At 31.0% G+C, this 25,804-nt stretch overlaps 2 protein-coding genes across 2 annotated transcripts; one reads left to right on the plus strand and one right to left on the minus strand.

Moving 5' to 3' along the window:
- Positions 1-6,527: 6,527 nt before the first annotated feature.
- Positions 6,528-9,663, minus strand: LOC140834247 (heat stress transcription factor C-1b-like). The gene is made up of 2 exons (XM_073198998.1): positions 9,233-9,663; positions 6,528-7,443 (listed from the first exon to the last, which is right to left on the minus strand). The coding sequence occupies exons 1-2, from the start codon at positions 9,437-9,439 to the stop codon at positions 6,604-6,606; spliced, it is 1,047 nt and encodes a 348-aa protein (XP_073055099.1). The 5' UTR covers positions 9,440-9,663; the 3' UTR covers positions 6,528-6,603.
- A 9,889-nt stretch (positions 9,664-19,552) lies between these two features.
- Positions 19,553-22,653, plus strand: LOC140834248 (dihydrolipoyllysine-residue acetyltransferase component 4 of pyruvate dehydrogenase complex, chloroplastic-like). Its single transcript, XM_073198999.1, has 6 exons — positions 19,553-20,583; positions 20,960-21,151; positions 21,251-21,338; positions 21,446-21,516; positions 21,600-21,683; positions 22,326-22,653. The coding sequence occupies exons 1-6, from the start codon at positions 19,702-19,704 to the stop codon at positions 22,428-22,430; spliced, it is 1,422 nt and encodes a 473-aa protein (XP_073055100.1). The 5' UTR covers positions 19,553-19,701; the 3' UTR covers positions 22,431-22,653.
- The last annotated feature ends 3,151 nt before the right edge of the window (positions 22,654-25,804 follow it).

Raw genomic sequence — 25,804 nt, forward strand, 5'->3', positions numbered from 1 at the left:
CAATTAAAAAAATTTACAAAAAATTTAAAAAGGTTGAACGTATCGAACAATTAAAAATAATACAAAAAAATTGACACGATATAAAAATAAAATTATCTTGTATAATTTTTTCTTGTTCGAACACTTACATTTTTTTAATTTTTTTACAATTTTTTTTGAAAGTTGGATTATTTCTTAAATCTCTAAGAAAGGAAAAAATATTTTTTGTATTTAAAACTTTAAAGAAGAATGAGAAAAATTAACAATACAAAAAAAGGAAAAAATAGTTTTTCAAAAGAATTAGAATATAAAAAAACCAACAAGATTATTATTTTTGTTACAAATACGTGATTAATAAAATTTTAACTTCTAAATAAAAAAATTAACAAGATAAAAAAAGAAGAGAAAATAGTTTTTTTTTTTAAAAAAAACCTATAATATTAATAAAATTTACATGTACCGTCGTTTTTCTTGTTCGTTCGGAATTACATATTTTTAACAAAAAATAAAATTATAATTTTAAATTAGATTATTAATCATATATTTTAATATAAAAAATATAATTTTGATTTTGAAATAATTAAAATATGAAAATAACAATTTTAAAAAAAATTAATTAATTTTTAATAAACAGTACCCTCTGCTGTGGGGAACCCACAGCAGAGGATCCGGATCCCTTTAGGTTGTGCTAGATGACAAGGCTAGTTTGAACAAATACCAACCGTCTAAATTTTGAAATATACGAGCATTCACAAAGTAGACAAAAATTTATGTGAGACGGTTTTACGAGTCGTATTTTGTGAGACGGATCTCTTATTTGAGTTATTTGTGAAAAAATATTACTTTTTATGCTAAGAGTATTACTTTTTATTATGAATATCGGTATGGTTGACGCGTCTCACAGATAAAGATTCGTGAGACCGTCTCACAAGAAACCTACTCCACAAAACAAACCAAAATACTACCACATGTTTTACCATGTTTCTCAATCATCGTGGATTAAAATATATACATTTACACATACTTTTGTGGATCTTCATTCCACAATGTGCGGGTATGAACTCAGTGTGATTTAAATATATCTATTTTGGCGAGTCATTAAAACTTTGATGTTACATATGAATTTTGGGGGGTTTTTTTAAAACATGTCCACAAATTATCTTTTTGGCACCCAATATTACGAAATTCAGTCAAATTTATATTGAAAGCATCAAAAGTACAGCTCGTGAGATAGCGCCAACTTACTTCACTGTCCTTCCATTCCATGTATAAATAACCAGACATGCTGCGCAAGCAACAGGAACATACTTATTGACCAAGTAGAGTTCTGTACTAAAAATCAATTCAGCTATACATGAGTGAGTGACTCACCAGTAAAAAAACAAAAACAATGATTCGCACAGAATGTGTAGGTTATGTGTCCACGTGAATATATTTTTTCATCTGTATGCACATTAAATTCGTAATACTATAAAACAAAGATGACGCTACCAATTTTATATCTTATGTTGCATTTATTACCTTCCTCCGTATGGTGGAATTGGAAGAATATTATCACCGTTGTTTTCATTTTCAGGTCGAGCGACGAGGTTGTATCCTAAGCGGTCAGGACATAAGGGAATCATTCTTGACCAGACCCAAATCTACAAAACTATTGAGTATAATAAATGTGTATGAAAAGAGTATACATTGAAATAAAAATTGTAATAAATATACCTGCAATATGTATAAAGGGCCTGCGATTTCTTGCTTTCTTGACACAGATGCGGAACACAATTCGTGATATAAATATGCAAGTACAGTACTTGCCCAACTATAACTACGAACCTTACGCATATCTTGCAGAAAATGGAAGTACAACAGTTTGACCGCACAACCTTCAGAATCAGGTAACATACAACCACCGATAACCAACATCGCAACACATCGGGAGTATTGTGCCACTGCTATATCTGTACTGTTTTCATCAATTATTGTTTGTGTACAGTGTAAGTACATAGTAATCAACTTTAAACTATTGGATCTGAAGTCTGCCTGAAGTGGCATAAAACCTAATCAATCATAACAATAATCCTGTCATACACTAAACTTGCAAGATACATCAGTCCCGATGATAGGATCACCATCAACATTTAACCCCCAAATCAACGCAACATCTTGTAGCGTGATTGTGGGCTCGCCAATTCGTAGGTGGAAAGTATAAGTTTCTCGGCGACATCTTTCCACAAGAGCGGTTATCAAATGATTATCATACACACAATCACCACATAAGAGTATGTCATAAAAGCCCATTTCGTTTAGACATGATCGGACACGATGGTGTAGTATACCACTTTTCCACAATTCCCAAATTAAATTATCAGATCGACGCACTCTTAGGTGTTATCCAAGTTGTAGGCGTAATAAAATTAGATATATGTGTTTGTTGCTGATAAAAAACAGTAAGATCAACAGATCTAGCATGTAACGACATCCTATAATCAATAATAAGAATATATTATTATTATTATTATTATTATTATTATTATCATCATCATTATTAACATCATCATCATCACAATATTGTATAAACAAAAAAATAACTACAATATCAATTATCAAAAGAATTATAATATAAAACATTAACTACAAGTAAAAAATAATAAATACATTAAAAATAATATACTTACATTCTACGAATTTTAGAAATACCAAGTTATTTTAAAAATAAAAATTTAAATACATACACAGATTTAAATTTTCGAATCTATCTTAAACAATTAATTGAATCTAACATTAGTATAGTTAATAATAACGATTGGAGTATGTATTTTATTAAAATATGTCTTTTATTAAAATATTTAATAATTTAATTTTTATTATAATTTTTTAAAAAAACCTAACAAAAATCACGGTTTTTTAAGAAATTAACAAAAATCACAATTAAATTTTTTTTAACTTCTTTTGGTAAAATTTAAAAAATAATTCAAACAAACATATGTCAATAATTAATAAAAATACATATAATTCTTTACGAAAGATGGTTCTTCAATAACAAGAGTCACAAATTATTTTTAAAAAAAAGTAATCAAGTCACTCATATTCAATTGGCGTGACTTGTTTATTAAAAAAAATTAAATAATTCACGTCCAATTAATTAGCGTGACTTTCTTTAAAAAAATTCAAAAAATAAGCAAGTCACGCCAATTAATTGGCTTGACTTGCTTTAAAAAAAATTTCATTTTTTTTTAAAAAAAAATAAGCAAGTCACGCCCATTAAATGGGCGTGACTTGGTTTTAAATTTTTTTAAAAAAAAAAATTAATCAAGTCACGCCCAGTTAATTGGCGTGGATTGCTTTTATATATTTTTTTGAAAAAAAATTAAGCAAGTCACGCCCAGATAATTGGCGTGACTTGCCTTTATATATATTTTTAAAACAAGTTAAGCAAGTCATGCCCAATTAATTGGCGTGACTTTCTTTAAAAAAATATTAATTGGATTAAATTTTAAACATTTCCTATTAATAATGATAAGCTTATCATAATAAATGATTTTTAAATACTTTATAAAAATTACAAAAACAAATAATAAGTTCTATTTTAGAGCAATGGATTACAAGAAAAAAATAAATAAATCAGCATAGCATACAAATTATATTTTAACATAAATAAATGTTTTTTCTATAAATTTAATATTTAACATAAATAATTATATTAATATACATATCTTATATTAACGGTTGAATCAAATTTATCTGCAAAAAAATTAAAATTAACTCAAAATTTGAGTCAATCCAATAAACTAATTACATAAAAAAATTAAGAGAACTTACTCGAGATGAAACTGAGAAAAACTTAAAACACAACTCTTCGTATTATATAGGCAAAGTAGACGGATGCTTCCAAAACAGATAGAGCACATGCACATGGCTTTACAGTCTTTCACTAGCATCCAATTATCAATAAATAAATCTCACGTGGTTTTTCAGTATTAGACCAATTTTATTACATTGCATCGATTGACGATACAAATATATTTATTTTAAATAATTAAAATAAAATTTTTCTTAACGTTTTTTTTATCAAAAAAAAGAAATATATATCTATCAAATCATGTCATATAAATTGCTTTTTTTTAAAAAAAAATATTATGCAAGTCACGCCATCTCATTTGGCGTGACTTGCATTAAAAAACAAAAATATTATGCAGTTTTAATATTGTATGTACTTGTTGCAGTCTTTGATGTGATGAGGCGTGGAATAATTAAAGTAACTCATATTATTATTTTTTAAAAAAAGAAAAATTTAAGTCACGCTTTTAAAAAAATAATTATTAAGTAAGTCGGTCATTTGAGATGGCGTGACTTGTATTAAAAAAAAAAAAATTTAAGTCACGTCTCTTCCGGTAGTTTGTCAAAAAAATTTGTTTTACTTTATTTTACTAAAGTATTACGAAATCTGCGGTGAACGGTTAACAAGCCCTGAAATTTACAGTGGGCGGCCTTGGTTTTCGCGATTTGGAAGGAACGGTGGTGATTGTGTTCTCAACATTGGCGAAATTCGAAGGAATTTGCTGGAATTATTATTCCTCTCAACAAGGTCCATGGAGTATAGTTTATTTACTAAAATGTCCCGTTTTGCTACTGAATAAAAAAATAAAGCTGTAACAATTTTTGAGTACGTTTTGTTTATAGATGTCAATGGGGCGGGTATGAAGTGTGTTTAATTAAATCCAAGACCTACCCCATGAAAAAAACTTTGACCGATTACCCACCCTACCCCGATTAAATATTCTTTGGACCAATCTCACCTCAAATACGAAATGGGGCCGGGTAGACCTGTGAGAACCGAATTTTTTTTTAAAATAAAAAAGTAATATTTCTTCTCACATGACTGAATTATGAAAAAGACAAGCCTCTAAAGAGTTACTAGCTCTCAAAAAAAAATCTTGACATCTGCAAAAAAAAGTGACAACATAATTTAAACATATCAATATAAAATCAGCGATTATACAATATTTCAGACACATTCTTCGCGATCATTTTCCTCTTCGTCAAGAATTGTGGGACAAGTTGGTAAACTACTTGAAGAATTAACTACAAAATTAAATAGAGAAAATACAATGAAAAAATAAAACTGTAATTTCAAATTGTAAAAAAATGTAATTTAAAGAGATAAAGTACAGTAAAAAAATTAAAATAAAAGTACAATAACAAAATGAAACTATGATTTATTTACCTTTCACCTCACCCCACAACCATCTTCGCGAGCACATCAATGCCTCCAAAGTCGTTGGATTAAGTCTACTAAGATGAGGACCAACTATTCTTCCACTATTGCTAAAAGCAGATTCAAATGCAATAATTGACATAAGAATAGCTAAGATTGTTATGGTTGAGATGAGCTACTAAAAAATGAAAATTAACAAAACTAAAACTCCACATATATAGGGCGAGTATGGGGCGGGTATTATATGACCCATGACCCGCCTCATATCCGGACGGGTCTGAAAAATTGGACCCGATACCCGCCCCATGACCCATTTGGTATGCCCAAACCCACTCCATACACACGGATCCATTGCGGGTCTGGGTAAAACCCGAACCCATTAACATCCCTAGTTTTGTTTAGTATCTTACAAAACTTTTAAAAATGTGCACAATTTTTTTAAAAAATACTAGGATTTCATAAAAAATAATTAAAAGAAATGTTTGGTTCTTCATTTCATTATTTTTAGACATGTACATTAAATTTTTTTTAGTGTTTTATAATATAAAAAATTTTAAAGTATGTATTTAGATTATATTTTTATAATAATATTTTTAAAATTTTGTACAAATTTAAATTTTAAAGAACAATTGACAAATGTTATTTGAGGTTTGTAGAATATAAAAATGTGAGTTAAACGAAAATTAAAATATTTTTTAAAAATATTTATCCAAATACTTTCTAATTATTTTTAACTCTAATATCGTTTTTTTAATATAGTTTTTCAAAACACATTTTAAACTCTAACAAAATTTATAAAATAGGTAGCCAAATATATATTTATTCTTAAAACAAATTTTAAAAATATTTTATAAAATCTTTATAAAAAATATTTTATAATTAATTGTCCAAACGTAAAATATTTTTGAAAAAAATGATAGAGCGTTTTTACTCACTAAATTGCACACACAATTGAAAAATATTGTTTTATTTTTTTTACTTAGATTTGAATTTAATGTAACAAAGTATTGCAAACACAAGAGAATTTTCACTATGTATTACACTAACAAATTTTCTCACACACAATAATATAATAGCACACAATATGCTACACGACAAAGTACACGAAAACATCAAAAAAAACATCAAAATACTATGCGACCAGAGCTTTTACTTTACGAGGGTGCAAGCAAAAATAGATGGCTGAAAGAAATGGGACAGAATATATACATTACCCACACTATGAGATGTCTATACTACAGATTTGCAACCTCTAAAACCAACAGATGTTACAACGCGTTGGAATTAGATGTCGAGTTTTATCACATATAATTATGTACATGCATGAAAATATCCGAAAGACACGCAAACATATAGCGTAATTTATCGTACGACGAACTTAAGGAATAGATGAGAATTTAATTGCCTAAAAATGTCTAAATCCCAATGAAACTCTCGGAGGATGAGAATGGATGAGGTAGCGTGTCAGTATCATTCTCCCAAGTTAACAGTTCTCCAAAATAACCACCATTAAATCCTTCAAAGTCACTATAGTCCATGAGGTTATCTATAGGAGGTGAAACGGGCCCGAAGACACCATTTTCATTGTACGAGCTTAGCATCGATGAGCTCGTGAAACTGGAAGGATTGGGACGTTCTTTACTAATTGCAGGCACACCTATGCTTTGTCTTTGATGCAACAACTTGGGTGATGATAACTCGAAGTGTGTCGAAGATTGGCAGCAAATCTCGGCATTTGAATTTCCATCAGGTGAAGAAATTGTCATTGTTTCCTTAAAAGTGTTACCTTCTCGATCTTCTTCACTCTCGATTGATGAGCTCGACATAGTCATTCCCGATGAAGAATTTGATGAAGTTGTAGAAGACATCATTAGCTTTTGCTTCTTTTTGCTGTCAATAAACAATAGATGCCTTGTCTTTTCTTTATCAAGCATCATCCGGGGTAAAATATCAGGGTCGTCTACAATTTTGTACAAGAAAGTCATCATTTGTTGAGGTCGTTTCTCTGTTGCCTCAAGCCTACGAGTCAAGCTCTCCAGCTCTTGTTCTAGACTCTTTTGCTCTTGCCTTAGCTTTGCAATCTCCAACACTAGCTCCTTCTCATCACAAAATTCACCATCTTCGATTTTGGTATGAGAAGTGTAAGTTTTAGTACTATGCTTTTTCCGAACAATGTTGCTCAATATCTGTGTTTGACCACGTAAGAACCATTCATTTGCAAACTCCCAGCGATCTGGATCGACCTTCTTGAATCCCTGATGGAAATTAAAGGTTAAATTAAAGGGAAATTGTTTTTCGATCCAAACAAGACAAACAGAATTCAGTATTCAAGGACCAAACTTTAAGCCACAACTTACAGAAAATACTAGGATGAACTCCACATCAAAGGGAAAGTCATCAATACACACAATGAATAAAAGCCAAAAAAAATGAAACACCTCACTAGGATAAGTCATAAATCAATACGATGGATGGGGGCCTCTGTATATCATTCACTTGGAAATTATATCTTTGAATCACATGCAAACCAGATTTGAGTTGTACATAAGTGAGCAAAGGGCAAAACAAAACATTTCCTCCACAATTTTTACCAAGTTCACAAGAAAAAATTCGCCAAAAATAAGAAAGCTTGAAGCAATGGTAAATAATCCGAACAGGTATAGCCACAAGAAGTGTGGCCATATATCATTCGGCATAATTGCATTGTGTGATAAAACAAAACTGTGCTGTTTCTCAGAAGATCTAGATATATAGATTTATTGGATTGCTGTTGATCAATTTTTATCCCACAAGACAAGTCAAACTTAATTTCCCTACTAACATGCGTATAACAACGTTAATCTTTCAAGTAAATAACACTGAGAAATTCCCGTGTCCCAAACCTTTTTGGGAAAACTCCCCATTTTATTTACCATCTATCCACGACAGAATCAGCCAGGACTAGCAACGATTCAACCTGCTTTATCTAAGTATAAGTGAGTAAAGCACAACCGAGAAGCTAACTGCGTGAGATGAAGAAACCCTTTACCTAAAATATACTAAATCACTTGACACAACAAATATAACTAGCGCAAGTCAAGAAACATTACAAGTTGGATGGATACACACAAAAAATGTGTCAAAGCCCTCTCAAATGAGTTCTACTATAGAAGCTTTCAGTAGAGCCTTTATAGTTCTAGTTTTCATAGTTCATTTCGTAGTAGGTCCATTACAACACATCTAGATAGAGTGAAATGTTCATATGAGGGAATAATAGGATCAGATAGGAAAATGAGAAGTAAAAGGGGAAGATAACAACAGAGTCAGATAGATAGTCTTGCTTAGAGGAGAAGAGACTGAATCATTCTTTCTTGTTAATCCCCTCAAAATGAGCAGTACGGTCTATTAGTGTTTGTTGTAATCAGATTAGTTCCCCTAAAAATCAAAAGAAAAAATTTACAAAGGACATATACTATTTTGACATATTTTGTTTGTTTATATCCAACTAACTAGTATATTCTTTGACTTGATGTTTCATCTCTTTCAAAATCGTCTCGTCTTCAAGGCTGATCATGGACTAAAGATGTCAAAAAATACCAAATCATTCTCAAGTAACTCCTTCAAGTAGGCAATCTAGCCAATGAACCCAATTCGGTTCAGCTGCTGGTATTCCAGTAGTACAAATGGTAATGGGATGCAAATAGGTGTGGGCCAAGTTGGCGGCATACCAAAAAGAAGAAAGAAAAAACATCATGAAAACTCGAAAAAGGAATCGCAGCTAAATCATGTTTCTCGGTCAAAGATTGTTTGCTAGAAAATAAACTGCTCCACAATAACAATTTTAGATATAAATATAAGACTCTCCTACTGTTCATCCATGCCGTTGTCCATTGGCCGAGCTGAAAAAATCGACTAGTTTCTCGAGTACCCGAATTCAGAACATGTGGGGAAAAATAAACTAAGCAAAAAAATCCCACAATACAATCACAGATTAACAATTGAAAATCCCACAAAATCCACCAATAACTCAGAAGCAATCAAATCAGAAGCTCACGAATCACTCACATATGTATTGAGCTGACGCACGAAGCTAGCGAAATTGCTGTGCTTGAAATACACGGGTAAAATCCTCCGCGAGAATTCCAATGGCTCCAAAACGATAAAGCTGTTGTTCCCACTACCCCAAGTGATCAAAGTATTCGTCGACGCATCATTCACCATTTGATAAGTCCTCATCACAAACGGCGCGGTCACACTACCAACCCCCTCCATCCCACTCACAACACTAGCCCTTCAATCCAATCCCACAAATAAAATGGAACCTTTTCCAGAAACAGAGTCAAACGAAAAAAAACATGGGGCTAAATCTTGACGGGGAGAAGGGGAGGTGGGGTGGGTTCCATTACACAGTGGAATAACTGGTAACGTGGAGCTCAAAAAGATGGGGTTGAAATTTCATGGGGGATTGGATTTGGGGGTAAGAGCTCACTCTGATACGAGATTTAATTAACCATTTGTAGGAGGTTGTGAGAAAACGCGACAGTAGGCTGAGATTGACGTTTGTGGCCCAGTTTTACGAAGGAGCCACGTGTGTGAGTCTGGGTTGGCCAGCGCGTGGGAATGAGGTGAGCTGGACGATACAGCGCAGCCATTTAAGTAATACTGAGTTTGTATGAGATGGTTGGTTCTACTTATAATTGTGAATTAATTATTATTTTTTAATAAATATGATCGGATGATATATTTATTTCATAAAATTGATTAATAAAATAATTTTATCGAAATTTTATGAGTTAGGCTCAGTTCTCTGAGTTTGCATAGCTTCATGTGGCAACTTCAAACTAGTGGACATCAAAAGAAAATCGTAATTTTATATCAGTTTGTTTAGTTAGAACTTACGACGTGCTTGAATAAGCAATATCCAAATTATTCGAGATTGTTGGCTCTTTAGCTGTTAAATGAAATAATTTAGAATCAAAATTAGATTCGATATACAATCATTCGATCAACATGTCCAATTTCATGATATGTCAGAAATAATACTCCTGGTTAAATTTTGAGAAATGATGTTGTCAAATATAAAACAAAATAAAAAAATGTTCGTAGATACCTTTTTTCTTTTACTATATTAACATCATATAGAATTTTCTATGTTGATATTATTATACATTTTAATGATTATTAAAATTGATGTATTTTGGAATTTATTACATATTTACAATAATTGAGTAACTTTGAAGGTAATACGGAGTTTAAATAAAATGTGGTAAATATATATTTTCTGAAAAAATGAGAAATAAATAATGTTTGTTTATTTATATTGAGAAAAATATATATATAAATTTTTTGAAGGAAATAAAAATAGAGTTGTTAAATAGTGGAGCCAATGTTTTAACTTTCTAGAGTGGGGATATCGTACCACATCCCTTTCTCAAAAAGCATGGTATTCATATGTCACACATATTATAATAATATCGTTATTCTCTTACATTCATAAACACTTATTATTTGTTCATTTGCTCATCTTTATTTTTATTTTACATTATTACTCTGGTTAAATAAATAATAATACTATTGTTAATTTTTTACTACTTAAAATTAAAATTTTACAAATATGATTTATTAAAATTTACTTTTTATTATAAATTTGAAATGAAATAATACAACGTAAGATAAAAATCACATTATGATACGACAAAATAAGATTTAGATTAGAATAATGTGTTTGTTTAAGTAGGGTTGAGAAAAATACCAAAATTTCGGTTTATCGTATTTACCATACCGAATTAAAAATTTTGATATAGTATAATACTGTTAGAATTAGAATTTTAGAGTTTGACAAATAAAGTTTTTGAAGATTGTAGAACTCATCGGCTCAACTGAATTAACACAATCTTAAACTACTCAAATTGAAGTTGCTTGAACTGATAATTAATGAACTAAATAATTGAACGCAATCGAACTGAACTATCATTTGGAACTGATCGGTTATACATTCAGCTCAACTGATCGGCTATATAGTCAACAATCAGTATGACACGTTATAAGTTAAAGCGTATCCAACAACCAACGAATTGTACAAAAGCATACTGTAACTCATAGTGAGAGCACCGTATATCAGACTGTCATAGTTTACTATTGTCAAAAGAATGTTGACACATTCAAAAAGGAAAAACCAACGGATATAAGTCATTTAATCCATTCAATGTTATCGTTGGAAGCAAAGCCTATAAATAGCCGTCGAGTTCAGCTGAGAGAAAAATTTTGAATCGTTACTCTGATTGATTTTGAATATACAAAGTTCAGCTACGATATTTTACATAAATCTCACACTTAACAGAAGTATTCATAGATTCTAGGCTATTATTTGAGAAAAAATACTAGCACATTATACTGTTGTATTCGATCTCTTAAGACCAGTTGTGCTAATTAAAAAAAAATCAGCTGTATACTGATAAAGTATAAAGGAATTATTAGTTTCAGTTTGGCAGTGTCTAAGTCCAAAATGAAGTGGGTTATTACAACATCTGTATTTAATTAAAGTCTTTTAGTGAAACCCTATTCTTGTGATAGAATGGGTAACGTAGAAGCATTTAAAGTCTCCAAACATCCATAAAATCTTTGTGTTCTTTGTTTCAGTTAATCGTTGAGTCTTCAATCTATCAGTTAGTTTATTTCCGCACTTAAACTAGTTAACTGGCTGATATCGACATCAAGATTCATGGATTCAGTTTATCACTAAACTGATTCACATTTATTAAAAAAAGTCAAAAATCTTATAGTGTTTATTCAAATCTTCTTTAAACACTTCGACCCTTCAAACCGATCCTAACAAATACTGTACCGAAATTTTCAGTATCGATATCGGTATGGATTTTTTAAAAATTCGGTATTTCGATACCAAACAAACTCTTGTAATAAAATTATTTGGGCAAAATTTTCACTTATTTTTGTTATCATGTGTTGTGCTTGTTTTTAAATTTGATAGTTGGCTGAAACCGATAATCAATTATATAAATAACTCGTCACTAGCCCGGCAAGAAAACCACCCTCATCTTCATCAACAGTTTGTCATATAGCGACACAAAATAAAACCCTAAGCCTCATTTTTAAGAAAAAAAACCCCAAGCCTCACTTTTGAATCGAAGAAAATGAAAAATTTACATAAAGACGATAAATCGATGATTGTTAGAGGTAAATCATTTTTTATTTTGTCTCTTTCTTGATTTACTTGGATGAGAGATTGGACTTTTTGATTTTGGTTATGGACATCACGATGTGTAAGTAATATATGTTCTGTAATTGATTTTTTTATTGTCCCGAAAATTATATTTTTCTACTGTCCAAAATAGGAAATACGATTGGAAATAATGGTGAAGTAGACTACATTGACTTCATCATAAAATTTAACGAAACAATGGTGTTTTGTGCTGAAATGTGATACTATTTACAGCCATTATTGATCTTTTCTGTATTTGGCAAGGTAGCAGGAGATTATATTTTTATGTTCATCCCAAAAATTAAATTTTTTTAATAAAATCATTTAGGCGAGATTGGGAAACACATAAAAAAAAAAAGAAGGAAAATAATAGGATGAATCACTTTTAGTAGTTATACTTTGCTGTATAAACATGAAGAGTATCATTCTATTTATTGTATTTATCATACAACAAATAATTATGTGAAAATATTGCAAAGTTAAGATTCCAACCGTTTATGGAAGTACTAGTGGGTTAAAAAAACCACTTAGTAAAGATGTGTAAGTTGAGTTCTCTCTGAAGCGAGTATAGATGATAAAAGTAAAATTATATTGTCGAATGATTCTATGGGACAAGGATGTATCTTGGTTCCTCATACTTATAATCAAAAAATGTGAGCTGAGATTGACAAGGTATGTGATTGTTGATGAAGTGTCTTTTAGGGCTGTTGAAAGGAGGGGATTTGTCGAATTATTGCATGAATTACAACCGAGATTCAGAATTTTTGATCGAAAGAAAGTTGCAATTATGGTTTATGATATATTCTTACTTGAGAAAGCTAAGATACAAAGTGTGATCATAGACCAAAAGGTAAGTTTCACAACTCATGCTTGGGCATCCATTCAAAACATAAATTACATGGTAGTGACAACTTATTTTTTGGATTGTGATTGGAAGTTACATAAAATAATAATTAACTTCACAAAAATCATTATTCATGTCGGGGAATAAATTGGAAAAATGGTTGAGGTTTGTATGAGAAAGTGGGGGAAAGAAAACATCTTTTAAGTTGTAGTCAACAATGCTTTCTCTAATGACAATGCAATTGATTACTTGAAAAGAAAAATGAAAAGTGAAAATTCATTGTTGTTTGAAAGAAAATACTTGCATTTGAGGAGTGCGTGTCATGTACTTAACTTAATTTTTAAGGATGGCTTGAAGGAGCTTAATGCTTCTATTAAAGCTATAAGAAATGCAATTGTTTTTATTCATTCTTCACCATCAACGTTGAATGAATTTAGGGACTTTTCCGTGCTAGCCAAGTTTTCTAGTACGTCAACAGTCCATATCCCTATAGATGTCAAAACTAGGTGGAATGCAACTTATAAAATGCTTGAAATTGCATTAAAATATATAAGGGCGTTCGAAAGTATGGCCGAAGAATGGTTCTCTTTTATGGATTATTTCTGTGAAAAAGATGAAAAGGATAAAGAAAGAGTAGGGCCTCCAATTATTGATGATTAAGAGAATGCAAAAGCTTTTATACACTTTCTGAAAAAATTTATGATGCCACTTTGGAGCTAAGTGCATCTAAAAATCCTACTTCGCAATTGATTTATCAATCAATGGTTGCACTAAAAGTTGAGATTGGGATAAAAAGAATTAATGATTCAGATCAAACTCTTAAAAAAGTAGCATGTGCAATTAAGTTAAAGTTTGACAAGTATTGGTAGAATTTGGATGACTTGAGCCCTTTGATATTTATTGGAAATGTTTTGGACAAGAGGAATAAACTTCAAATGATAAAAGTCAGCATTAAAAACTTGGGAGGTACTCATACAAGGATCCAATAGTTCGTTGATAAGGTCAAACAAAACTTGGTAGCTTTGTAGATTGACTTGGAGGGAATACATGATGTATTGAATGCTGAGAATCAAACTACGCAAATGGTGTGTGTTGGTGGAGATGGTGGTGCTAGTAGTGGTGGTGGTCTTTGTGATGAATTGTTTATTGACGTGAGAGCACAAAACGAAAAAGAACAACTTCAAGAGATATCCAATGAAATGGATAAGTACCTAGCCGATGAGATTGAAAAACGATCTAATATCTTTTGGAGTGGTGGAGAGGAAGTGAAACTAAATACCACATCCTTTCACTTATTGTCAAGGATATTTTTGCAATTACATGCTCAACTGTTGCTAGTGAGTCCGCTTTTAGCTTGAGCAAAAGAGTTGTGGATCTTTTAGAAACAGTTTGAGTCCTAAAATGGTAGAGGCCTTTGGTGTGCACCAGTGATTGGCTAAGAGAGGAAGAGTTCAATTTTTGGAAATATCCAACATATAAATGACCTTGAATTATATGAAGAATTGAAAAGAGTAAGAGTTTTTTTATTTAATTAAGTTTAAAGCCATATAATATTGTCATTATTAATCTAACATGAATTATTATACTTCTTTTTTCAGCTGCAAATGCCACTCAACCCTGCCAACTTTTCATCTTCTGCATCCACTTTGGTTTAGCTTAAAAAGTAAGATAGATTTAAGACTAAATTTAGTTTTTTATTTTGCAGGTTTTTTGAGATGTTGGAAGTTTTAAAAAAAATGTTGTATTGAAACATGAATTTGTATTTTTTTTGAAGTTGGACTTTTGTTTGAAAACGATGGATTTAGCTTACTTATAGTGACTTTAGTTGAATGTTTTACGGTGCAGAAAAAATAATTTTGTTTTAGTTTTTAAGTTGCTTTTGTGGAGTGTCGTGACCCTCACATGTGAGTCGCCTGCCGAAGGTGGCGTTTGCGATGTTTATTTGGTTGGCACAACTCACGTTTCTAAGGTAATCTACGTATTTTTCTTTTCCAGTTTGTCATTTGTTGTGGCAATTATGTCTCCGAATTCATTATTTGGCAATAACATTGATCATCCTATACAATTTCAATGAAATAATCTATCATTTCTAATTCCAATTTCCCAGCACCAACCTTTTTGCGAATTTGCTTTACTAAATTGTCCTTGCGACGCTTCAGCGTAGCATATGTACGTGCGAGAGAAAAAAAAAATCTTTGGAGTTGGGCATATTTTCCTTTGGCTATATGTGAAGAAATGGAGATTAAAAGAAACAAAAACAAACTTGTTCATATTTTCTTCTGTAATTTGTAGGAATCTTGCCAAGATGTACAAGCTATACTCAATTTCTTGAAACCTCGGGTACTTCTCACTTGAAAGTAGTAATTCTTGTTTGATGGATTGAAACATCACATGACTGTACTCCTTTACGGTATTTTAGTAGATTTTATCGATTGGTTGTTTTTGTTTGTGTGGTTTTCCCAAAACGTGATTAAGACAGCCTTGTTAACTCGTGTTGAATGTTGATGACTCTCTTTTAAATAACTGGATTGGAATGATCCAAATACACTAAAAACCGATCACTTCTTGACATTTGCGAAATATTGGTCCATCTAACTTCAGTATTTTCTCAAGGTTAGTTGGAAATAGAACTCAACAATTTTTTTATATGATTTCGATATAGACGGTATTTACTGATACTGTACCAAAAAATGGGTATACTGAATGTGTTGGTAAGAACGGAATGAAATATATACCATACCGAAGTTTCGATACGATATCGGTATCTTCCCAGTACTAAAATTGTCGATAGGTATACGATTTTATTTGAAAAAATCGATGTACTTTACCGAAACATCCCTAAGTGTAATAAAATAATTTGTGAAGATTGACGAGTATTTGTCGGTAAAATTTTTATTTTGTGAGACGGTCTCACGGGTCGTATTTTGTAAGACATATCTCTTATTTGTCTCATCCATGAAAAAGTATTACTTTTTATGTTAATAGTATTAACTTTTATTGTGAATATCCATAGAATTGACTCGTCTCACAGATAAAGATTCATGAGACCGTCTCACAAGAGTTCTACTCTTTATTTTATGAAAATAACCATTAGATTATTTCTGTTTCTTTATAATTTCAGAATTTTTTTTTATAATTTCATATTTATAAAAAACTTTTAGAAAAATAAAGAAAAATGGGGGTGGGATTAGCCCACGTGGGTGGGCCTCTCACTCTACACCCTTTGAGGGCGCGTGGAAGCACGCACTTGGCTCAGAGCTTGACTACATTGTTATGAGGCGGCTATTTTTAGGCGCTGACACTTGTTAAACATTTCAGTTAATATAATTCTAATATATAATAATAATAATAATAATAATAATAATAACATGCTCTCTTTAAATAGAAAAGTCTTATGATTTGACTTTTTAAAAATATTCGATATTTTAATATAATTTGAGTAAAAATATTCTCATAAAATTTGATTCCTCGACCATTATTCTAATTTAATCGACAAGACAAAGACTACTAAGCAGATAAAAATAATTTTTTTAAAAAATATATTTAAAAAAGTCATCCAACAAAATGATGGATTAAATTTTTAAAAATTAACAAATTCAATCATTACCGAGCATACCTTTTAGAAAATTTAGAAAAACTATTATAAAATCAAATATTCTTTAAAACCATATATTTTAAAAAAAAATAAAATTATCATTTTAAATCTGATTTATAAAAAAAATGAAAATATAATTTGTTTTATCTAAAGGATTACAATTTGCCCAACAATATGCGACCTTTCCTATAGTTGAACGTATTAAATCAAAGCTATAATGGTGAGATCTTGACAAATTATTAGCAGATTTAGACTTAGACATGTTCATATGTAAAAAGATAAAATTGAAAAGTATTTTAATTCGGAGAACATAATTGACCTATTTTTTTTGTTTGAGTAAGTCTCTTGTGAGACGGTTTCACGAATTTTTATCTGTGAGACGGGTCAAACTTATCAATATTCACAATAAAAAGTAATACGTTTAGCATAAAAATTAATATTTTTTCATGGATGACCCAAATAAGAGATATGTCTCATAAAATACGACTTGTGAGACCGTTTCACACAAATTTTTGTCATTTTTTCCCCTTAAACCCTTACTTTAGATCATGAAATGGAAACATGAAAATTGTCTCAAGGAAAACAAGAAAGTGGTCATAGCAGAAAGTGTTGGATTTAATGGTGTGATATCTTTATTGGACATAATTTCATCACAGCTTCTGTTGAAACGGAATTCGGAACATAATTTGAAATTGACAAAATTTCAAATCAAATCGAGGATAGAGTAAAATTCTATGACATAAGACAAATTAGTCTCACACACAACATTGATTACATGTAAGAGCTAAGTTTCTCATCGACCTCAGCCCATTTCAATCTATTTTAAATCCAACTCATTTAATGAATTGCGTACACCAAATAGATAAATCTCTATCCATCCCTACAACCTGTCGCCCCTCCATCCTATTTTTGCAGCCCTCGCGCAGTGCCGCCAGTAGTAGGAGAAGTATATAACAAATTTATATTGTAGATTCTATTGTTAGACGGGTTTAAAGTTTTGAGTCATCAAAAATTCCTTAAGAATTATTGTGGTTTTATAAGTTGTATTTGAGATACGCTCAAACCTATATTATTATGACGTCTATATCGACGTGTAAAAATATATAGTGAATGTCGTTTGCTATTATGCGTCTTGAATATTTTATATGATGCATTCATGCGTTAATTATTTTGGCATGTTATGTCGAACCTTGACTCTTTTGACGACAATTTATGTTGATTTTGTTGAGATATATTGAGTCATCATAAAGACAAGTGAGATAGGATTGGCCACATTTTCGTACGCCAGCTAGGGACGACAACTTAGCTAATCGTATGCCCGATACTATGAGCATAGACAAGCGATGATTTGATGCTGCGTTTTTGGCACGGGTGACCAATGTTACTGTTGTCGATGTTATTTGTTTGGACTCCGTTTGGTATCCGTTACTCTATTGTTATCATTCATGCATCGCATAACATTGCATTTTACTTTGCATTATTACATGTCATTGTTTATGATAATTTTATTGGTTTATTGTAATGGGGTCCGACCCCGATATCTTTTTTATGTTGTGGTGTTTTTTAGATCATACATGTTATTCTAGGGGATTGTAAGTTTTTTAAAGTCGCGATGATACCCAGTTTCGGGTATGTTATGTCAAAGTCCGATCATACTGTATTAAGATTTGGTTTGATGATGCATGTGGTAGCCTATATTGTGTTTTTTTTAAAAAAATTTGGATGTTTTGGAAGTCATGTCTTTCTCAGCCCAATAGACATTTTATTATGTGAATTTCCTGTTATTACGAAGTATATTGTTGTTTTTTTAAATATTATTTAGAAGTCACGACCCTCACATGATTGTGACAATCGTCTCTTAAGATACAAATATTTTTTTATTATGAGAGTAGCACCCAAATGCATAAAAAACCACTTTTTATGTGTGTTGAACTCTCTAAATCAGAGTAAATATAGACAGATATACACCAATATGGGTTCACCTACAAGACAATGTTTCTCATTTCATGCCCGAATAATTTCATTCAATTATATAAATTTTAACTAAGCGCAGTGAGTTAACATGATGAACATGTTTGCTTTAAGCTTTTTTAATCTAATTTTCTTAATTAAGTAGGCGAACACACAACCACTATTTTTTGATCGAACTAGATAAATAGTCTAATCAATAATCTACAAACCACGTTAACCAAATAATCAAATGGCCCATTGATTTGATTTTAGCGAAAGTGAATCCGATAAAGAATATAAATATGAACTTGATTGTACACAATTTTTTTTATAGATAATGTCATTGTTGTCTCGCGACTAGATGGATTTTTGTCCATTTTATCTAAAAGAATCGTCTAAATGGATTATACCAAAACCTCTATTGGAAAGTGATTATATGATAAATAATATTTTAATTATACTACATTTTACAAAACTACAATCACATTTCCTTCGCGTAGGAATCAAGAATTCTTGTAAGATTTACAAAATCTTAAGGTTAATATATCCAATATCTATTCATTTTAATATAGATGGATCCAATTATATATATTTTAATTCAAATCAATTTTCTTTCTTCAAAAAATATAATTTATGCTCATAATTTATGTAATTTGTAGATTATTAATTAACTTGAGTTTGCCAATAATCATTAAAAAAATTAATAAATAATAAATAAATAAATAAATAAAACAAGAACATGGAAAGAGAAAGTATTTGGACATTTATATCCAGTGGGCCATTGGTCTCGCAGGCGGAGAACTCAATGCCAAGTTCGAACGAAGTGTCCCTCGTCTTCTCCACCCAAACAACTATACAATACAATCCCCCACAGTCCACTCCCGATCACCAATTACTCCTCTACCACATTTTCCTCCTCCGCCGCCATGGATTCGCTAGTCTACCCCAAAACTCCATCGCTCTCCTCCTCGTCCTCACTCTCCTCCACCGCTCCGTTTCTACGCCCCTCCATTTTCTTCATTCGACCTAAATCCTCCTCCTCTCGCCTCCCCACCGTGCGCGCCAAGATCCGTGAGATTTTCATGCCTGCTCTCAGCTCTACCATGACCGAGGGTAAGATCGTCAGCTGGATTAAATCCGAAGGCGATACGCTCTCCAAGGGGGAATCCGTCGTCGTGGTGGAATCTGATAAAGCCGACATGGATGTGGAGACGTTCTACGATGGCATTTTGGCTGCAATTGTTGTTAATGAAGGTGAGACGGCTCCGGTTGGCTCGCCGATTGGGCTCTTGGCTGAAACAGAGGATGAAATCGCCGAAGCCAAGGCTAAAGCCGCGTCGCAGTCGACTGGACCTCCCGCCAGTTCAGCCCCAAAAGTCGAGGATTCTGCTCCCGTTCCAGTTCCTGCTTCTGCGTCAGCTCCGGCTCAGACAGTGGCTACCTACCCCACTACTCCGGGGAAGGTGGTGGCAACACCCTATGCGAAGAAATTAGCCAAACAACATAAGGTTGATATTAATAAGATTGTGGGCACGGGTCCGTTTGGGAGGATAAAGCCGGAGGATGTGGAGAAGGCTGCAGGAATTACTACCACCCCGAAGAGTAATGTGGCCGTGCCTGCTGCGGCTGCTCCTTCATCTCCGCCAAAGGCTGCAGCTAGTTTTCCGGAGATTCCTGGATCAAGTGTGGTGCCGTTCACTACAATGCAAGCAGCAGTGTCGAAGAATATGGTGGAGAGTTTGAGTGCGCCCACTTTCAGAGTTGGATATCCTGTTGGTACTGATGCCCTCGACGCTCTCTATGAGAAGGTACCTATTTTTATAAGAAGTCATCCTTTTGGAATCAGCATGATTAACATTGATTATTTGGAATGAGCTGGATCCCCAGTTGTTGAAGCATTTGATTTAAATTTATCATCGTAGGGAATGTGTTACAAAAATTAGAGTAGATTTAACTGAGCAATGGTGGTGTTGCATGGATTTATTGCATTCTGTATGGATGTCATATAACTTCTCATAAGAAGTGATGTCAACAATAGACATAATGAAATGGGAGTTTAATTGTTGGATTATGGTATGAATTCTTGTGAATTGGGAAAGAGTTTCATATTTATGCTAAGTTGGATAGAAAACTTATGTAAGTGGAAATATGAGTTAAATATTGCACTTTTATCCACCCTGATAGGTGAAGCCGAAGGGTGTGACCATGACAGCCTTGTTAGCAAAAGCTGCAGCAATGGCGTTGGTTCAGCATCCTGTGGTGAATGCAACTTGCAAAGATGGAAAAAGTTTTACTTACAATAGCAATATAAATATTGCAGTAGCTGTGGCGATCAATGGTGGATTGATCACCCCTGTTCTTCAGGACGCTGATAAGGTAACAAAGGAGTCAAATTTGATTACCCTGTCCTTGTTAGCAGTAGCTTAAGAGACATTGAAGTTTTTTATGATCTCGACTCGTCTTTGCTTCATGCAGTTGGATCTTTATCTGTTGTCTCAAAAATGGAAGGAGCTTGTGGAAAAGGCTCGTGCAAAGCAACTTCAGCCCCACGAGTACAATTCAGGTACTTGAACAATAAGAGTCGTTATTGTATAGAGTAATAAGGTCATGTAGGATTTTGAACTTCATGGTTGTAGAATTACTGAGTTATAAATGGTTTTTGACCTGTAGGGACATTCACATTATCAAATTTGGGTATGTTTGGAGTGGATAGGTTTGATGCTATTCTCCCTCCAGGCCAGGTGAGAAATGAGAGTTTATAACACAGATAATTTGTCCACATGATATTTATTGCATTGTTAAAAGTACTTCGGATGGTAATCAGGGGGCAATTATGGCTGTTGGTGCATCAAAACCCACTGTCAGTGCCGACAAAGATGGATTCTTTAGTGTTAAAAACAAGATGCTGGTAAGTTTAAAATTTGGTATCAAAAGATGTGCTATGTGTTGCATATAATTCAGCATATCTCATTTTTATGCTGCAGCCTGCTGCTTTTCTCTGAGTGACATTGCTATTTTCTTTTCCCACATTTACCACCATTCATTTCAAATATATTACTTGCCAGTGATGTTTGACCTGGAAAATCACTTGTGCGGCTTTACCCTTTCCTGGGACATGTTTGTTAGATACTGACTTACCCAAATATTAACTGGGAAATTAGTGTTTGACGAGGTTAGATACCGACTTACCCAAATAATAACTGGGAAATTAGTGTTTGAGGAGGTAGATCACCGATTCGGTGATGCTGTAGAAACTGTTGTGAAAATTTTAAGCACGTTCGATCTGTAAAACATAAAATGCCTATATTAAATATGACAATGACCTCTATTCCCTGCACCCAGGACCTCATTAGATATAGAAATTTGGTACCTCAGCCTTTATCATAGACAACATATGGGTAATGGTTGTAGACAAATCTGCCGTGCTAGTAGGTTTTTATGTTGGATATTGAATAAAAGAACTTCTGCCTAACTCGAAAGAACCACCTTGTGAAGCTGTAAGACATTATTTTTCTGGGATACAATGTTAAATGATTCGAACCTTTTTCAGGTGAATGTGACTGCTGATCACAGAATCATCTACGGTGCTGACTTGGCTGCTTTCCTTCAATTATTCTCAAAGATCGTTGAGAACCCAGAAAGCTTGACGATGTAGAACACGGTTCAATTTGTAGAGACGTGCCAAAGAGGTATTTTAATGAAGCAGATGCGGCTATTTAGATCTCAACGCTGATTTTTTGTTTTTATTTTTTATATTTCATTGTGTTCTTTCTTTTAGATATTATACTGTGGAGCAATAACGAATTTTGAAACAAAGCATATATAACTTTTGTTAAATTATTCTCATTTCCAATACAATTCAGGGCATTAACATTGTAGGTGACTTTTATCTTTATTCTCACACGCACCTCAAATCCAAATTCTGCTAGAATAAGACTGAGCTTGGCTTTACAATGCTTCGTGTGAAAATATAATGTGTTCGACTGTGCTTTTCTTTTGAAAAAGTACTTGAATATTTTTCAATGCAATCCAGAACCAAGATGTTCAAAACTTGGATTTTATGCTTTTACTTCTCATTTTATTATAAAAATAAAATATATTTTTTCATTCTTATATTGCAATTTCTATTTTTTTTATTAAAAAAACACGTAAAAAATCTCTGCTAAAAAAAGTAAGGAATTTTATATTCCAAATTATCATTATTTTGCCTTTTCGTCATCTAGGAACTTGGACAAAAACTTGTGTGAGACAGTCTCACGAGTCGTATTTATTTTGTACACGGATCTCTTATTTGTGTCATCAATGAAAAAATATTATTTTTATGATAAGAGCATTATTTTTTATTATGAATATCAGTAGGGTTGATGTATCTCACAGATAAAAATTCGTGAGACAAAGATACCTATTCAAGAACTTATGGGTTGCATTCATCGTGAAAGACTTATTTGTTTACCCACGATAATGGACTTGAATTAAAAGTTGTTTAGAAATAACAATTTGACGTAGAGTGATGGGTTTTTTTTTAAAAATAATATATTTTTAAAACTTATTTATTAAAATATTACAGATTTTAAAACTTTATCAAAATATATCAATTCGGAGTTAAAAGTTTCGGATTCAGAATCCGGAACAGACTGCCGCGGATTCTCAAAATCCGTGTCCAATCCACGTGTCCGAATTTTAATTTGTTCTTTAAAAAAAAAGAGAGAGATCGGCGACAGTTTTACAACCAACCGTCGCTATTTGCGACGGTTATAATATACCGTCGCTATTGGCGACAGTTTTACCAAAACCCGGCGCTATTACCAAACACCGTCGCTAAGGCACGGATTTTAAAATTTTTTTTAACATTTCATTGTTAAGTTACGTTAAATTTAAACAATTACATTATTTGTATTAATGACAGTAATTTAAATATATTTATTTATAGTAATTAAATTTAGATAATAATAGTATTAAAAATTAAAATTTTTAAATATATGTAATTACAATTTTCAAATATATTAAATTTTCAAATGAACAATCTTAACAATTAAGAGTATAAATAAATTAAAAAGAAAAAAAAACATAATAAACAAAAACAAATGAAAAATTTACAAGATAAATTATATTTTTCAAAATTGTTTTACTACATTTAAAATTTATGTTACCTTAAAACTTAATTTACTTACAAAAAAAGTCTTTTAAGTAAATTAATTCAAAATATATCATTAAAAAAAATTTGTTATTATTATTATTATTGATAATTTAATACATGTACTGTCGATACGTGCAACTTTGAAATAATTGTAAAGAGTCGTTAATATTCTTATTATTTTTTAAAAAACAAGTAAATACATGTAACGTCTACAAAGTAGAGTTCTTCTCTTTATTTTATTAGATTATTATAATTAACATGTTAAACAGTTAACAAGTCCTTAATAGTAAATAAGTTTTAAAAATTTATTGGATGATTCGTGAAATAAATATTTATCTTTGGATGTATTTTTAGAACATTGTCTGCACCCATTATCCGCTTCCTTCTGCATAAATATTTGTGATGAATTTAACTCTGAAAATAATATGTATTTCACTTCATATTTTCAAATACGAATTATAGGATGTTTGAATTAGACAAGATAATAAATAGTTCCACCAAATAAGTAAATAAAATAACATTATCAATCTTATTTAAAGGAACAACTAAATCATATCAAAATGCTTTTTAGAAAAATCATTGAATCTGATTTTATTTTATTGCAAAATATGTTTCCACGTGTTTTATTCGATTTTCGAACTTTTTCTTTTTTAACAGACGAATTTCTAACTTTTGATAAAGCTAATCTAAAGTGAAAGTGACACGCAAAATTGAATAATTTTGTATTTCGAACTTTTGATAAAGTTAATCTACGTGTTTATATAATATTTTATGTTAATAATATAGATTTCAATTTCATCTAATAACATATATATTTAAAATTTATTTTATTTTATATGCATAATATGTAAATAAATAATTTATAAACTTAAGATTTTTTTTATTATGATTAATAATAAAATATGAATGAAATTCATGAATTTAAACGATAAATGAAAACTAAAGTAAATTGTAATGGAAAACGTGCACAATTTTTGGGATTGCAACTTAAAGACATATACTTGATTTGGGGATATTTTCATCTGATTGGGACTTTACACCGGTGTAGAACGTTTCTCAGTTTCATTTAGCTTCCGTTTGGATTTTTTTTTAAAAAAAAAAATTGATTTTTAAGTTGGGCTTTACATTACTTATTTTAAATAAAAGTTTGGTTATTTTTGTGTCTGGATTAAATAACATTTTTAAAAAAACATTTTAGAAAAGTTCCAATTATAAAAAAAGGTACTAATTTCAGTTTTATTTAATTGATTAGAAACTCTAAAAAAATCATATCAAATTATAAGAAAATTTACTTTTAAGCAAAACACTTTAAAATTCAAACACGTTCTTTTCTTGATCCACAATTATTTTCATTAAAATACTAAGAGTATGTTTGACAGAGCACTAGAAAATTACAAACTTGTAAATTATTAAAATAAATTATTTCACAGCATATAAGATATTTTAAACAATATTGAAAACACTATTTTTAAAAAAAATATTATTTTAATATTTCATATTTCTAAAATAGCTTCTTAAAATTAAACTAAATATCCACTTTATTACTTTTTTTTATCAAATTTAAAATTACTTTTGTTATATATATTTTTATTAATTATGAAAATCAAAATTATTAAATTTTATTGAATAAATTAATAACTAAATTTTTTTAATCAATATTTTACTTATATATATTAAAAAAAAATTCAAACAACATTAATTTTTTTTAGGTATATATATATATAATAGATTTATTTTTAAAATATTGAAAATATAATATATATATAATATTTATATTGATTTATATATTTTTAAAATAATTTTGATAATAAAAACTTTTAGAATATCAAATATATTAACATTTAAAATTTATCCAAATATGTTAACAATTTATTTTTAAAATAATTAAAATA

This window comes from Primulina eburnea, chromosome 6 (assembly GCF_022965805.1).
Source record: "Primulina eburnea isolate SZY01 chromosome 6, ASM2296580v1, whole genome shotgun sequence".
Taxonomy (NCBI): Eukaryota; Viridiplantae; Streptophyta; class Magnoliopsida; order Lamiales; family Gesneriaceae; genus Primulina; species Primulina eburnea.